General features: G+C 41.0%; 1 protein-coding gene across 1 annotated transcript in view; it reads left to right on the top strand.

The window, feature by feature from the left end:
* The first annotated feature begins 367 nt into the window (after positions 1-367).
* Positions 368-16,941, top strand: part of kit (KIT proto-oncogene, receptor tyrosine kinase) — a 93,974-nt gene continuing 77,400 nt past the window's right edge. Inside the window, exon 1 of the mRNA XM_062981546.1 lies at positions 368-540. Within this exon, the coding sequence (XP_062837616.1) occupies positions 474-540 (67 nt within the window). The 5' untranslated portion in view covers positions 368-473. The remainder of the gene's footprint in view (positions 541-16,941) is intronic.

The raw sequence follows: 16,941 nt of genomic DNA, 5'->3' as shown, positions 1-16,941 counted from the left end.
AAACCAGAGCAAAATGTGCTGCAGGATGTCCTGCCGAAACAAAGCGTTTGCAGTTTAATGAACTTTTCCCATGTTTTTTATGACAGGAGCGGACACTGATAACCGAGGAGCAAGACTGGTGTTATCACTGTATGATTGGGCATTGTTATTCTGTGCTTGAAAGGCAAACGGGTCCCAAAGGGGGAGAAAATCCCACCGCCTCAGTCCCAGAGAAGCGCGCACAACCTGCTTGAGACGCGCGCGAGGCAAGAAAAGAGGCAGCACGAGCGAGGGAGCGCGAGAGAGAAACAAAGGGGCGTGGCCGGGAGAGAGAGGGGAGTTGGACGCCCCCTCCCACCCCCCACCGGAGCGCGCGCGGCATCCGAGGTTGGCTGCGTCGCGCGCCGCCCGCGCTTCCCCTCACACTCTTCTCCTCGCTTGTGAGGAGGTCAGTCAGTCAGTCCTCAACGGGAGGGACCGTTGCTGCTGGCGGCATGAAAGCCTCCTGGGCTCTCGAAATGGCCTTGCTGGCGGCGCTCCTGGGCTGCCCGGCAACAACAGGTGGGTCAGCGGGGTGAAGTGGAGGAGGAAAGGGGCGACGGGGGCTGAGGAGAATCCGCACCCGGAGCGAGGCAGAGGAAGGGGGCGCGTCGCCTGCTTTTCTCCTCTGTTAACTTGAGTTTGGAAGGCGCTCCACGCCCTCCTCGGTGCCGCTTCCCAAGGCTTGGCTTTGAAGTTGCATCCCGCGGGGAAAGCTCAGCCGAATAGGGTTGTTATCATTTATTACAGGCATGGGCCAACTTCGGCCCTCCGGGTGTTTTGGACTTCAACTCCCACAATTCCTAACAGCCGGTAGGCTGTTAGGAATTGTGGGAGTTGAAGTCCAAAACACCCGGAGGACCGAAGTTGGCCCATGCCTGTATTATCATCATCATCATTTGTGTCTTGGGGAGCATTTCCGCTGTAGATTTCATGCAGCTTGACTCCACTTGCGCTGCTTTGGCTCAGTGCTTTGGGAGTTTCGGACTTTTGCAAGGGTTGCTGTGAGTTTTCCGGGCTGTATGGCCATGTTCCAGAAGCATTCTCTCCTCATGTTTCACCGACATCTGTGGCAGGCATCCTCGGAGGTTGTGAGGTCTGTTGGAAAAACTAGGCAAGTGCCTAAAGCAAGTGTGAATGTTTCAGTTGGCCACCTTGGTTAGCATTGAATAGCCTTGCAGTTTCAAAGAATGGCGGTTTCCTTCCTGGAGGAATCCTTTGTTGAAAGGTGTTAACTGGCCCCGATTGTTTCTTGTCTGGAATTCCCCTGTCATCTGAGTGTTGTTCTTTATTTACTGTCCTGATTTTAGAATTTATTTTAATACTGGTAGCCAGATTTTGTTCATTTTCATTCTCTGGGGCATGAAGCAGCTTATCTTTGAAGCTGCAAGGCCATTTAATGCTAATCAAGGTGGCCAGTTGCACCATTCACACTTGCCTCAAACAGAAAAGAGTTCTTTCTCCCACTCTGGACTTTCCACAGATATATAAACTTTACTTGCGTAGTTTCCAACAGACCTCACAACCTCTTAGGATGCTTGCCATAGAGGTGGGCGAACTGTCCGGAGAGAATGCTTCTGGAACATGGCCATACAGCCCGGAAAATTCACTGCAACCCAGTGAGCCATGAAAGCCTTCAACAATACAGCTTTGCAAGGTCTTGAGCTTTCTCTGCCCAAGAGTGCAGGTGCCCACACATTCCAGGATTTTGCAGTTAAGGATTGGAGTTAAAGAGGTGTCACTGCATTCATTCTACAGCGTCTATGCCCGTGTGCACACACCCATTTTACCGAAACAAGAAAATAACATGTCTCCAGTTCTCAATGCTTTTGAAAGAAAAAAAGCCAAGTTCTGTTGGAATAAGTAAGCCAATAGCCCAGTCTGTTTTGTCAAAATCAGGCTCTGTATTCTTCGGTCAGCTGCATTTGCTCACATAGGATCCTTCCACACAGCCATATAACCCAGAACATCAAGGCAGAAAATCCCACAATATCTGCTTTGAGCTGGGTTATCTGAGTCCACACTGCCATATCATCCAGTTCAATGTGGATTTTATACAGCTGTGTGGAAGGGGCCAAAGAAGTGCCTTAAGTTTGCAGCTTGGATCTTGTGATATTAGGTAACTTTGTATGGGGCTGTTGTTGTATGTGATTATATTATTGTCATCATTATCTGTGACTTGGGGTGCATCTACACTGTAGATTTCACACCACTTGACTCCACTTGAAGTGCCCTGGCTCAATGCTATGTAATTGTAGGAGTTTGGTAGGTTTGCAAGGTCTTGAGTTTTCTTCCCAAATGTGCAGGTGCCTCAGCAACCTACAAATTCCAGAATTCCATTGCAGTTAAAGAGGTGTCACAGCATTCATTCTACAGTATAGATGCCCACGCACACACACCCATTTTCCCAAAGCAGGGAAATAACCTACTTCAAGTTCTAAATGCCTTGAGAAGGGAAAACCCAAGTTCTGTTGGCAGAAGTAAGGCTGACAGCCCAGTCTTTTGCATGCTTTGCCAAGTCAGTCAGTTTCTGTGTCCTTCAATCAGCTATGCTCTCAAAGAAGTGCCTAAGTTTGCAGTCCGGATCCTGCTATAGTTAAGTAATTTTGTATACGGCTGCAGTTGTATGTAGTTAGGAAAAGTGAGTAAGGGCACAATTCCATGTATGTTTGCTCGAATATAAAAAGGGTCTTATTCGCAGGTAATTGGTAGGCTGTAATTCTGTAGCCACTACCTTGGAAAAAAGCACCACTGAATGCAATGAGATGTATTTTATGTGTGATGGGTGTATCATTGTTCCGCTTGGTTAGACTTGCTGAATTGAGGTAAATGAGATGATTAGGCAGTCCTGATTGGAGAAAACCCAGGATGTGGGACAGTTCCCTAGCATTGTTTTGTAGGTTTATATTATAGCACAGCAAAACACCAAACACAGGTGTACTGTAAAAAAAAAGTCTCAAAAAAGGTAGAAAAACATGTTGTAATTTCTTTTAAATATTTTTCCATGGTAGGTTTTCACGGAAGCCCCTCCCCCCCAGCAAATATCAATATAACAGATAGCAGATTTTCTAAGCACTCTTTCATTGATTCACACTATTGCTGTTGCTTTCCATCCCAAATGTAGCCAGCCATGTGTATTGATCATTAGAAGCAAATTCCAGTTTTTGGCACTCTTGCTTGTAAATAGAGAGTTCTGAAAAATGCTAGTTATGCCAGAAAAGCAGCTCTTGTATATATCAGAGGGTATTACTCATAACTGACTAGACCCTGCTGGGACCTGCTGCTACTGCACACAAGTTTGAAGTAACTCCTTTTGGCTTTACCTGGTTGTTTATCCTTTCTTCACTTGCCACCTTGTGCTTCCTCCCCACTACCTTCAAATCACCTTACAGTGAGAGCCGCTTCACACAAGGAAAGGCTCTAGTATGGTTACTACAGTACGTTTTCTTAAGGGTCAGTATACATGAACAAGCATACATTTTAGACTAGATTTTCCTTTCATGAATACATGTTTAATGCCACTCCAAGCACCTGATGTCGTGATACAGCTGCGTCTTAAAGAGCCACACACACAATAAAAGTTCTTAAATGTTTATTAGATGATGTTTTAAACTCAAAAACACTTAACTGCAGTGTTTCTTTAAAAAGGTAAAAGTCTTAGTTCAAAAGAACTCAAAAAGCAAGAACAAAAGGATAATCTGGATTATCTGGCTTGATAATCCGCATCAAACATAACACAAACGCCACCAAAACTAACGCCACGTAATGCTGTGGCTCAAAGAGCTAAAGAGGAGCTAAACGCTCCCAAAAGGCAGCAAACAGAAGCGTAGTCGAAAGCCAGGCTGAGTTTCAAAGACCAAAGAGGCCAAGCCAGGAGCAAGCACAGACGTAGTCAGGAGTCGAACCGGGTTCAGGAGCCAGAAGCGCCGAAGTAGAAACACCAAAGCAAGAGCACCAATGCAGGGATGCCAAGGCAAGCACCAAGCTGGAAACGCTGAAGCAGGCTCGCCGAAGCGAACACCAAACTGGAAGCACCAGAGCAAGAACGCCAAAGCAAATGCCAAACTGGAAACGTTGTCAGGAGCCGAGCAGGAGTCAGAAGCCAGGAACACCGAAGCAGGATTCAATCCGGATTATAAGGAAGCTGTACAGCCAGGACCCAAGGAGAACAGGCAGCGACAAAGCAATGTCCCCAAAACGACACCTTGCCTTCTGCAAGGCAATAGCTCTTGAAACTCCACTTTTAACTTACTCATCGGAGTCCGATGCTGATGAGGCCTCCACCCTGTCCTCATCATCCACAACTGATCTTGAGCTCATTTGTGGACCTCATCTCTCATCCCTCCAGTCCCTCCATCTTCGTTCTAGACTTAGATCTCCCCATGTCCCAGGAGTATGAGAGGCTTGCCAATCCCCTGATGCAGCCCCATGAGCTGGCTCATGATCCACATTTACTTGAGTCCAATCAACATTCTCCATTTCACTCCCAGACCCATCATTCCCAGAGAACCCCTCAAATGTCTTTTCATCCGTGGGAGCAGTGAGTATATCCCGAATCTTTTTCCTTTCTCTTTCCTCATCCGACTCCTGCTCTCGAGTAGACCTTTTAGTTCCTCTACTCTCTGTGAAACCATCATCCTCCAGCATGGACTCCTCATCACTAGAAAACCCATAAAACGTCTCATCCTCTGAAGGAGCCATAAGTATTTCCCGGACCCGCTTTACTTGTTGTTCTTCATCAAGCACCTGCTCTCTATTAGCCCTTCCAACTGTTTCACCCATAGAACCATTACTGCCCCTTGGCCCAACTACAACACCTGAATTTCATTCATTCTGCAGTGTAGCGATAGAAAGGACATTTTAAAACGTTCAAAAATGTGTTCCAAAAATATGTGCCTGAATTATTGGGAAGCCCAGGCAAGGAAGGACCTGGACTGGCCAGCATCTTCATAGTTTGTGACTTACTTTGTGCAAAATATGCACATTTTGGTGCAGAAAACAGCTTACTGGGTTGCTGTGAGTTTTCCGGGCTGCATGGCCATGTGCAGAAGCATTCTCTCCTGAAGTTTTGCCCACACCTATGGCAGGCATCCTCAGAGGTTGTGAGGTCTGTTCGAAACTAAGCAAGTGGGGTTTATGTATCTGTGGAATGTTCAGGGTGGGAGAAAGAACTCTTTGTCTGCCTGAGGCAAGTGTGCTTGAGGCAAGTGTGAATGCTGCAATTGGCCAGCTTGATTAGCATTGAATAGCCTTGCAGCTTCAAAGTCCAGCTGCTTCCTGTTTGGGGGGTCCTTTGCTGGGAGGTGTTAACTGACCCTGGTTATTACTTGTCTGGAATTCCTTTTTTTAATTTACTGTCCTGATTTTAGAGTTTTTAAATATTAGTAGCCAGATTTGGTTCATTTTCATTGTTTCCTTCTTTCTGTTGAAATTGCCCATGTGCTTGTGAATTTCAGTGGCTTCTCTGTGTAGTCTGACATGGTACAGTAGAGTCTCACTTATCCAACATAAATGGGCCAGCAGAATGTTGGATAAGCGAATATGTTGGATAATAAGGAGGGATTAAGGAAATGCCTATTAAACATCAAATTAGGTTATGGTTTTACAAATTAAGCACCAAAACGTCATGTTATACAACAAATTTGACAGAAAAAGTAGTTCAATACACAGTAATGCTATGTAATATTTACTGTATTTACGAATTTAGCACCAAAATATCACGATGTATTGAAAACATTGACTACAAAAATGCATTGGATTATCCAGAACGTTGGATAAGCGAGTGAAACTCTACTGTAGTTGTTAGAGTGGTCCAGCATTTCTGTGTTCTCAAATAATATACTGTGTCCAGGTTGGTTCATCAAGTGCTCTGCTATGGCTGTCTTCTCTGGTTGAAGTAGTCTGCAGTGCCTTTCATGTTCCTTGATTTGTGTTCGGGCAATGCTGCGTTTGGTGGTCCCTATGTAGATTTGTCCACAGCTGCATGGTATATGGTAGCTTACAGTTTTCTAGGCAAAAAATGCTGTTTCCTGAACAAAAAAGTTATGTGTGGTTTTTGCAGAGAATAAATCATAGAATCATAGAGTTAGAAGAGACCACATTGGCCATCTAGTTCAACCCCCTGCTGTGCAGGAATGGAAACATTTTCACCAGGAAGAAAATTGCTAAGGTTTGTTGTTCATTTTCAGAGTGAAATTAGCAAAGACTCATCCCTGTTGCAGTGCATATTTCTGTGTAAATGAGATGCTGGACCTCTCCAGGGACTCTCATATGCTTTCATGGCAACTGAATAGCTGTGTTGTAGACTGGCACACCTGGAGAGTACCAGGTTGAAGTCTTGGGATTGCCATCCACAAAGTATACTTCTCTATTCAGTGCAGAGCAAACAAAAAGAAGCAATCCCACAATCATCTTGATAATCCGACACTGTAATTCTTAGGCAGGGTTTCATTAGAAATAAAGAACTTGGTGCATGTAGAAAATGAAAACTCCCATCTCCTCTCTTTATCCTTGAAACAACTCTGTGTTTTGCTTTTGCTTCCCAAGAACTGGATAATAAAGTTAGTGAAGAACAAAGGGGGTGCTCAAAATTCTGCAAAAATGGTAGATAAAAAGCTTAACCAGTATTAACATGGATTCCAAAGAGAACTGCCTGAAAAATCCAATATACTGTAGTGGTTAAAGGGGTGGACTAGGGCCTTGGAGATCCACATTTTACTCCCCATTAAGCTATGGAACTCATGGGTTGATTTTGGATGAGTTACTCTCATAGAGTTGTTCCAAGGATAAAGTACAGAGAAGGAATGCTGTGTTTGTCACTTTCAGCATTCTTGAAGAAACGGATGGAACTGTAACTCAACTCAACTCAAATAAAAATAAATGTTTCATATAAGAGCTTGTAGCATGGAAGTAATGTTTCAAATGTTAAGTTTGTTTTTTTCGTGTCAGGAGCAACTTGAGAAACTGCAAGTCGCTTCTGGTGTGAGAGAATTGGCCGTTCTGCAAGGACATTGCCTAGGGGACACCCGGATGTTTTGTTTTGTTTTGTTTTGTTTTTTTATGGTTGGGTTGCTGATCTGAAAACTGCCAGGTTCGAATCCCACCCGGGAAAGCGTGGATGAGCTCCCTCTATCAGCTCCATCTCCATGCGGGGACATGAGAGAAGCCTCCCACAAGGATGTTATTAAGTCAGTTTTCTCCATCAGAATCAAATTTGTGGTTAAGATTCTGGTGATGTGCATTTTAAAACATTTTTAACATGTGGTAGGTTGCACATCTATAAAATACTGCCAAATGAAGGAGCATAAGGTGCATGATGTGTAAGTGCAGTACCAGAATTTGCCACGGAGAGGAGACTTTAGCAACATAGTTACACCTTTTGCATGCTTCCAAAGTTCCTGCCTATTCTGAGTTGACTTTCTATTGGGGAAGCAGCTTCTCATTGGAAGGAAAGATATCAGTGTCAGTGCACTGCTGCTTTTGAGGTGGATTTATCACTTAATCAATACAACATGTCTGTGTGGTTAAACAATATCCTTAAAAAGTATAGTAGCGATGAAAATACTCCTAACATCGAATCCATTGAGCACTTTCTAGCAGGAGTTGTGTTTATTCTGTCTTAATGTGCGCAGGTTTTTTTTATTCTTTATTTGTCCACTATCATCATAAATGTTTAATAGTTATGTGGTGTGACACAGCACATGCAATCCAAAATTTCACTAATGGCCTTTTAAAGAACCCATCAAAGTAAATTTAACTTTTGCTCCCAATTATGGTTTTCATGCTGATCTTCTCAGAAATATCTTCTCTTGGTTTCTTGTGCTGTGTTGTATGCATGATAGACCCTTTGAGATCTTGGGATATACTAATCTCCATCTCAGGTCCAAAACCATTATGAAGAATGAATAGCATGACATGCTGAAGCCATTCATAACTAAGCTGTGGAAGACTGATACTTTGAGTCCCAGAGCATTGTTCAGTCATCACTCAATTATGTATAATTTTAGCATGTTGTCATATATATTCTTTTTTCAAGGTAATTTTTAAAATTCTGAGTGAAGTTGTGTTAGTGACTTCATATCCACAAATCCAACGTCATACTTATGAATCCAAATTAGGTTGGGAATGGATACAAATTGCCCTGTTTATTAATTAGTATACATTAATGATTACTTGCAGGTTTTTATGTTTTGTTAGACTTTAATGAATTTCATAAAATTTGTGCCCCATTGTTTGCTTTTAAATTGTGTGTTGATTCTCTTGGAATTAGTACAGTAGAGCACAAACAGAAGTTGGATGAAGCAATTTTGACATGCACTTATAATACCAGTCTGATTACTTCATACTCAGAGCAAATATGGACAGCAGTAGTTGCAGTACATGTGAAAGCTGCATCAACACAATAACAGAGCCCCTGGCATCATACCCTTGGTGCAAGAAGCGGCAAGAGGCTTTGGGAAAGCAGAAGTGTTTATCAGGCTACATTGGCAGGAGGTGTTACTATCCTCTAAGAACAAATTCTTAAGTTTGAGCTTGTCTTGACCATTAACTACATAGCTTTCTTCAACTGTTCATAGTGACCTTTAACCATCTTAACAAAACATTAATTAAACTAATCTTGTACTGCAGGACAGTTCTTGTGTTCTTGAATATCCCACAAGTAATAAGCAATAAAGTAGAGTCTCACATATCCAACACTCGCTTATCCAATGTTCTGGATTATCCAACGCATTTGTGCAGTCAATGTTCTCAATATATCGTGACATTTTGGTGCTAAATTTGTAAATACAGTAATTACTACATAGCATTACTGTGTATTGAACTACTTTTTCTGTCAAATTTGTTGTATAACATGATGTTTTGGTGCTTAATTTGTAAAATCATAACCTAATTTGATGTTTAATAGGCTTTTCCTTAATCCCTCCTTATTATCCAACATATTCACTTATCCAACGTTCTGCTGGCCTTTTTATGTTGGATAAGTGAGAATCTACTGTATTTATATATGAAGCAGAAATAGCCAGAGATGGAATGGGAATTATTGAGGCCACATTATCCAAATACGGGGGTGGAAAGAACCTTTGGACAAGTTACTTTTTTGTACTTCAATTCCCACTATCCATGTAGTAGCCATGCTGGCTGGTGTATTCTGTTAGTTGCAATTCAAAAAAGTAATGTTTCTAAGTCCTGTGGACACTGTGCTTTTGGCTAAATCAGCAAAAACAAAGTTAAGCATTTGCTGCAACATGGTAGTTTGTTAAAATTGGATTGCAATGTCACACTATATAGCTCATCAGATTCTGTTTCCCCTCCCAAAGATTTATATGTCAAAGATTCTTCTGTGGCATCAACCTCTCTAGAACTAAGGTACACAATCCAGAGGAAATGACAATGCCTATATGTCCAATTGCAATCAGTAACAATGAACACTTAGTAATAATCATACAATTTAGCATCCTAATCAGATTGATGTGGATTGGATTTTATATACAGTGCATCTACGCTGTAGAATTAATGTAACTTGACACCACTTTAACTTCCATGGCTCAATGCTATGAAATCATGGGAGATAGCTTTACACGGTCTTTAATTTTATCTGTGAAATACTGGTGGTGCCTTCTCAAACTGCTACTCCTGTGATTCCATGACAGTGAACCATGGCAGTTAAAGTGGTGTCAAGCTGCATTAACTCTGCAGTGTAGATCCATCCTCAGGGTCCTCTGGATTGCATCTGAAACTTCCAGAGAGGTCTAACCATGCAAAAATACTTGGAAACAACCCTTTAAAATGTTGACAGTTGTTTTGCTTTTTACATGCTCTTCTGTTTGGACACATTGTGGAAGCTAAGCAGTGTTAACCCCAATTAGTTACTGCCATGAAATACAAGGCGATATGGACTATGTTTCATCAGAGAACAATTACGAACTACCTACAAGTACTCCTTGCCTAAGAAAGCTCTATGGCAGTGATTCCCAAAGTAGGCGCTACCACCCCCTGGTGGGCGCTGCAGCGATCCAGGGGGCGGTGATGGCCACAGGTGCATTGGGGGCGATGAATAACTATATTACCTTTCTATTCTGAGTTCAAAAAATAGTTTCATAATTTCAAACTTCAATGTTTCTAATTTACACCTTTCTTTACTATATTTTACTAAAAAGGTAGAAACATTAATATATCTATCTTTCTGTTTAATTGATATTAACATTTTAAAACAATTTCCAGGGGGCGCTGAGTAATATTTTTTTCTGGAAAAGAGGCGGTAGGCCAAATAAGTTTGGAAACCACTGTTCTATGGGTTGACAAACAACTATACTACCGGTTGACACAAACCATCTTCCTGTATCATTCTTTTGTTTTATACTTACAGTGGAAGTTTATATTTGTGACTTTTTTGATATTATCCCAAAAATACCTGTCTAATACAGAGTTCTTTCCTAGCTCTGTGCACCTTTCCTGCTGCCCACAAGGCTTTCTCCCCCATTGAATTATTTTATTTTTAACCCCCTCCCTTTCCAAAAAAAAGGGATGATATCCAGAAGCATGCTTTGAAAATTAATATAGGAAGAGGTTTCAGTCCAGTGATGCACTTTGACGTACATTCCAGGCCCAGAAAATAGTTGACAGGAGGGGAAACTTCTTGGAAAACCACAACATTAGAACAGTTGACACCTGCACTGTGTGTTGTCTGCTTTTTTATGTGTGTAGGAGCAATTTTATTTTTGGCTTAGTGTGTGTATTTTCCACTTGTTTGTTTGGGGTTTTTTTGGTTGGTTGGCTTTAGTGTGATGTTTTGCCAGGGTGCATGCATGTGATTGTTGTCAATATTTCATGGGATTTTGTGTTTGTTTACAAGCTGTGTGGTTGATAGTTTTTCTACAGTGTGTTTCTGAGCATCTCTATTTTATCTTCCTTGATAAGGGTTTTCATTGTGTTTTGTTGGGGAAAATAATAAACTTTGACATTTGCGGCTGGAACCACACCTCTGCCTTGGTACTGGGTTGTCAGCCAGGTTACATGTCTCACATTCTCATTAGTTTGCCATAAGCGAATTGTGTTTTGAGAAAGATGAGTGAGGGTTCAGAAGAATAGCTTTGTGTTTTGAAGCCCAGTCCCCAGCATTGCCTGGTATTCAGGTTCTTGGAAAATTATATTTGTTTTTGCTTTTCCACTGAGACTTGTAGGAAATGCGTTTTGTGACTATCCATGACCATCGTACCTGCCATTTTGTGAGAGTGTCAATGACACTTTCTTACAATTCCAAATAAGTCCACTGGCTCAGGAAGATTGACCCCTGCTTCAGGGTCACTTGGCCTTCAGTAGTAGAAAGAGAAGAAAAAAGTAATCTTATTGATGAGTAGAAAAGAAAAAGTACAGTGTAAGTAGTGGTGCAAGCCAATTGAATAGGATAGAAATACTTGCAAACCTGCTTTAAACATTATTTCAAATAAGATATTACACACATTTTGTTTTTCCATAGTCTTTGTGGAGCCCTCAGTGATGTAGCGGGTTAAACCGCTGAGCTGCTGAACTTGCTGACCGAAAGATCGGCGGTTCGCATCTGGGGAGCGGGATGAGCTCTCACTGTTAGCCCCAGCTTCTGCCAACCTAGCAGTTTGAAAACATACAAATGTGAGTAGATCAGTAGGTACCCACTCTGGTGGGAAGGTAACTGCACTCCATGCAGTTTTGCCGGCCACATGAAATTGGAGGTGTCTGTGGACAACACCGGCTCTTCGGCTTAGAAATGGATATGAGTGCCAACCCGCAGAGTTGGACACGACTGGACTTAATGTCAGGGGGAAACCTTTATCTATTGGCCTACATATTTTTGGGAAAAACCATCGTGGTGTGTGTGAAATCTATTTTTAATGTATTTCAGCGCATCCTCCCTTAGAATATTTTCTTCATTATCACTACTGATAGTGACTTAATTATTGCAAATATTGAATCATAGTCAAATATGTCAGAGGGATATTATTCAATATCCAGCTTTCCTTCAGTATGTGAGATAGGTGCTTCATAATTTTTGTTTAATCTCCCAAGATATTTTTTTCCTCAGGAAAAAATTGGGAGAACATGTTTAGTTTTACAGCTTTTTTAGAAGGTCATCACTCCTCCTCAGGCATTGGTACTGAAGACTAGAGGTTGTTGGAATGATTATTTTGGCCTCTTGTGTCATTGTTTAACTATATTCAGACATTGGAGGATCTCTGGAGCCTCAAAAGAAGAACTCTTGTTTGTTTTTGCTCTGAGTGACACATTGGATTAATTTATTAATACTGAGTAGAAGCATGAAGTGCAGAGAGAGACACACTGCCTTAATGGATCTCTACCTAGGCAAACACGGAGGAGACATTTACATTGGGTTTAGTTTCTTTGTTTGCTGTTCTGCTTCACTCCTTCCAGTAGACAGAAACTGGCAATAGATCTAACTTTAAATGTAATTTTCCTATTAATTGAGCTGTTAAATAAGGGATAACAACTCTGTTTTGTGTGTGTGTGTGTCTCAGTTGCTATCCCTAAGTATTTGAAGGACTGGATTGTAGCCTTCCCTTGTTTCAACACAATTTCCACCAAATATCCTAAAGCATCATAGAGACTGCAAAGAAGAATAATTTCTTCCCTTCTTTAGTCTCAGGAAGTGACAAGAAAGGCCAAATCAGTTCAAATTTTGTGGATTGCCATGGGCAATTGTGCCTCAATGCGGTGCCACTTAGGCCTAAAAATGAATGAGTTCTGTGTGGTCTATATATTACTTACCTCTGTGTTGTAGCATTTAACACTTGTGTAATTTGGCTTAACTGTGTCCTTGCCTTAATTAATGAGTTGGTGGTTCTCCTGTACAGTTCCTTCCTTTCTAGTTTTAATGCTCCTTCCTTGGAAGCTTTTAAACAGAGGCTGGATGGCCATCTGTCAGGGGTACTTTGATTGTGCTTTTTTCCTTCATGGCAGGGGGTTGACTAGATGGCCTATGTGGTTTCTTCCAACTCTATTATTCTAGGATTCTATAATGGAAGGTTACATCCAGAGACTTTTTTCTTCTAGGTTAGCAACTATTATATGTTAGAAGGCGTGTTGGATTTATAGTTTGGAAATCCTCATTTGGCTGGGAGTTTCTCAGTATGACCTCAAAGAAGTTGTATCTCTCCCTAACATTTCAAGAAAACAAAGCTTGGAAAAATTACTTTTAAAAACTGTAGTTTTCAGATTCCCCCAGCCAGTATGGCTCCTTTAGCTGATATATACAGCAAGGTGTAGGGTTTTGGTTTTTTTTTGGTTTTTTTAAAATCATCTTTCTGAGCTTTTGTGTTTGTACAGTTGAAGAACTCTGTGATTGCTGTACCCATTAACCTCATAGATCCAGTTGTCACCTTATCATATGATCATTTTGATTTCATCTTGCCAGCCATGTTGCACAAGATGAAGATATTGCTGAGACTTGCAGAAGGGCCTGCATTTCTCAGTTTGTGGCAAAGGCAGATAATCCTGCAGCATTTGAAAGGCTTTGTGGCAGCTTTCATAGGATAAAGCCATTCCTAAAGTTACGTGACTTAATGTTAGGAAGTTTGCAGGTTTGTTTATTTAAATACTTTTATTAATTTGTTAACATGAGATCTCAGGGCAACATGTAAATAAAATAAATTAAAGCAGATCAAAACAATTTGAAACACTAAAATAGTTTAGATAGAATAAAATGCCGTAACAATTTGCCAAGATAGAAGCAGATTTGAAAGGTTAAAACAATTTCAAACCATGTCTATAAACAATTTTAAGTAGAGACATGTTAATAAACAGCCATGTTGTAACGCACAGGTAGGCAAAGTTCTGTTTGCAGGTCAGGGCCGATTTTGTGTCCTCCAGGGTCCCCAGAGATCAAAATATGTTTTTCCCTAAATTCCCTTTCACCAGATGATGGGACCCTGTTATCGACCGCGCTTTAGGGGATCGGGCCCTTAAGGAGAGACCCGACCCGGTCCTGAGAGAACGGACCTTGGCGGAGCCAATAGGAAAATATGAGCCGCAATACAACCTGAAGCCGAAATGAAGAAGGTCCGCCGAAGTTGAAGGAAAATTCCTCCAAGGAGTCTTTATTGAGCGATTCAGCTGAAAAGGACTCTAGTAGTGATCATTCAGTCTACTAGGGTGCCACATAATCAAAATAAAGCCATATTTATACAAAGTTTCAGTCTGACAGCCCTTTGAATTTCCCGCCCCACTCCCCCGCCCCTCTGATCGCTGATAGGCTAGAAGGTTGAACGAGGCGGGCTTTCGTTTCCCGCCTTGCTCTGTTGGCCCAATAGGGAGCTGCTTTTTGTCCCCACTCGAGCCAATCAGGAAGGAGAAGGCGGGAGTTATTGAAACAATGAAGTGACAGAGCAGGAAAGATCGGATTAATTCCTGCTAGACCGATTTCTAAAGGGATTAATGACAGCAATCAAGGGTGTCCGGGTTCCTGCCACGTATACAGATTTTAGATATGCCTTGGGGTGTCAGAGGTGGAAGTAAGGATGGGTGGTAATGAGCCATATTTACAGGCTCTGCAGGGCGCCTTCCTGAGGTGTCCTGGATTTTCCTTTGGGTGAGATATGACAATGTTTGCCTTGGGGCGAATCACCTTTAGGACAACACTCCGAATTCGGCGACTCAAGCCCTATATTGTCCATGCAATCTGAATTTGATTGGGTTAAGCGGTGGCAGATTATCCTTTTGTTTTTGGGAAGGGAAGCCTGGGTCATAGGAACTGGGATGGGTTCTGGGGTTCAGGTTGGGTTCAAAATATTTCCTATTTGATTTCATGACTTGACAATTATATGAAATAAAATGAAAAATAAAATAAAGTTGGAATATAAACCCTGCTGGGAAAAATACATATTTTCCGGGGATCCCAAAGAGTACAAATACATATAGGCAGACAGATAGATTTCATGGAAATAAGGGAGAATCCATAAAAGTGAGTTACATTGCATAAAGGGGAATCATGAATGATATAAACAATTGAAAATATTTGATAAGAACGAAGTTCATAACATCTGGGGAACCCAACATGGAAATTCATAAAAGTGGAGTTTTAGCAGCATGATTTTACAATTCATGAAGTTGTTATCTCTTGCCTCAGAGTGCAGGGATAATCCACAGTAAACTCCAGTAAAAAAGTCTCAATCACCTTCTACTATAAATATATGGAATATAGAACATAAAGTCTTGATTTTTGAACTATCTTTTACAAAGTCCTGGGGGGGGGGGGGTAGTCACCTCGATCACAACCCACAGGCCATTTAACGTTTCAGGGTGGTGGTGGTGGTATAAAAACTGGGTGTTGGGGGTATGTAGGAACAGCTTTTGTAGGCTTTTTATGTAGGGTGGGGATGTATCCACTCAGATTGTCCTAGAGATCTAATGTGCCCAATCCTGTCCCAAAGCCGTACACTTCTGTTGTAAAGTAAACATACAAAGATGTGTTAATCTTCCTAGGGTGGCTGCTTCTCCATTGCCAAGAAAGAAGAAATACTTCAACATAAACAGAAGTAAGGAGAGGACAGAGTTGCATTAACATTCGTTCATTTGTTCATCCCCCCCCCTCTCTATATATAAAGAATTGTTATAACTAAAAATGTACTTTTCATCAAAATGAGAATCATAAGCCTTCATAATTGTTTATGGTCTGCTATCTGGGTGCTAATTGCTGGTGGACAACTGCAGGACTCTTTTTTCCTGAGGTTATCTTTAAATTGTGCAGAGATCTAGGAGCCATTCAAATAAAGAACCCTGTCTTTAAAAGAGAACACAGATTTACACTAAATATACCAGTCTCTGACTCTAATGTATATAAATATAACATCTTTATTGAATAATCAGTTACCTGAAATTTTTGATGGACTACTATAATAAAGGGAACTAAAAGCACCCACTGTACGAAGGATGTTGAGTAGGTGCAGAGTGTTGAGTCTTCTTGGTGGTAGCACTATACCTAAGGAACTCTCTCCCTGAAATGTATGCCTGTCACTCTCATTGATATGCAGATGGGAGAGTATTTTTAACAGTATGAATATATATATATATTAGCTGGAATAAAATTGTTTACTGTGGCTAGTTGTTTTATTTTTTGTTTATGGTATTTTGTATTTTATTTTAAGTTTCCCCAAGACCTTTCCTTACAGAGTAGTAGAGAATGATGAATACATCTGCACACATCTGTTCAGATCTGCACACATCTGTTCAGAAGGTTCTTGCATTGTGTTCAGTGGAGTTTGCATGTAGGAGAGAGTGTATAGAATTACAGGCTAACAAGCCTCCTAGGCCTACAATGTGTTTGCTAGTCATAGGATTCTTCATTGTTTTCATCGACAACTGCTTTATTTCTCAAAGTAGTGTCCTTAGTTTATAAACTGCTGAGGTGTTGTTTAAAGGTTTTTTTAAAAGGTTTATATAGAGATAGTTAAATGTATTTTGATACTTTATTGTTTTAACTTACAAATTGTTTAATTGTTTTACAAATGATATATGGTATGTATACTCTATTGTTTTAAATATTTTGTTAGCCACCTTGAGCCTTGTGATTGGGAGAAAGGTGTGATAAGTATTTTCTCTGTTTCCAGTACTGTGCCAAATCTTGCTGATCTTGATAGTACATCTACATTTTTCTTTCTGGGAAAGAAAAAGATTGGAGTGGATGTTGGCATCTCCACAGTGGAAAGGCAAAAAAATAAAAATCAGGCTACTGTGATAGTTCACCTACTTCCAGTTCTTCTCATTGTTTGTTAACAGGAAGCATAGAACAATTTTCCAGGAATCTATACAATCCAGTTGTGAGCAGTATATGATAGGTGACTTCAGCTTACAGTTTATGTCTGCATGGAAATTTTGCAACAATTGTTGTGACGATAGCAATTCAGGTAGCAGTATTCAGACACCTTTCCATTTGTT

Source organism: Anolis carolinensis, chromosome 5, assembly GCF_035594765.1.
Source record: "Anolis carolinensis isolate JA03-04 chromosome 5, rAnoCar3.1.pri, whole genome shotgun sequence".
NCBI classification, from domain to species: domain Eukaryota; kingdom Metazoa; phylum Chordata; class Lepidosauria; order Squamata; family Dactyloidae; genus Anolis; species Anolis carolinensis.
The sequence above is the reverse complement of the archived record's forward strand: the minus strand, read 5'-3'. Positions and strand labels throughout refer to the sequence as shown.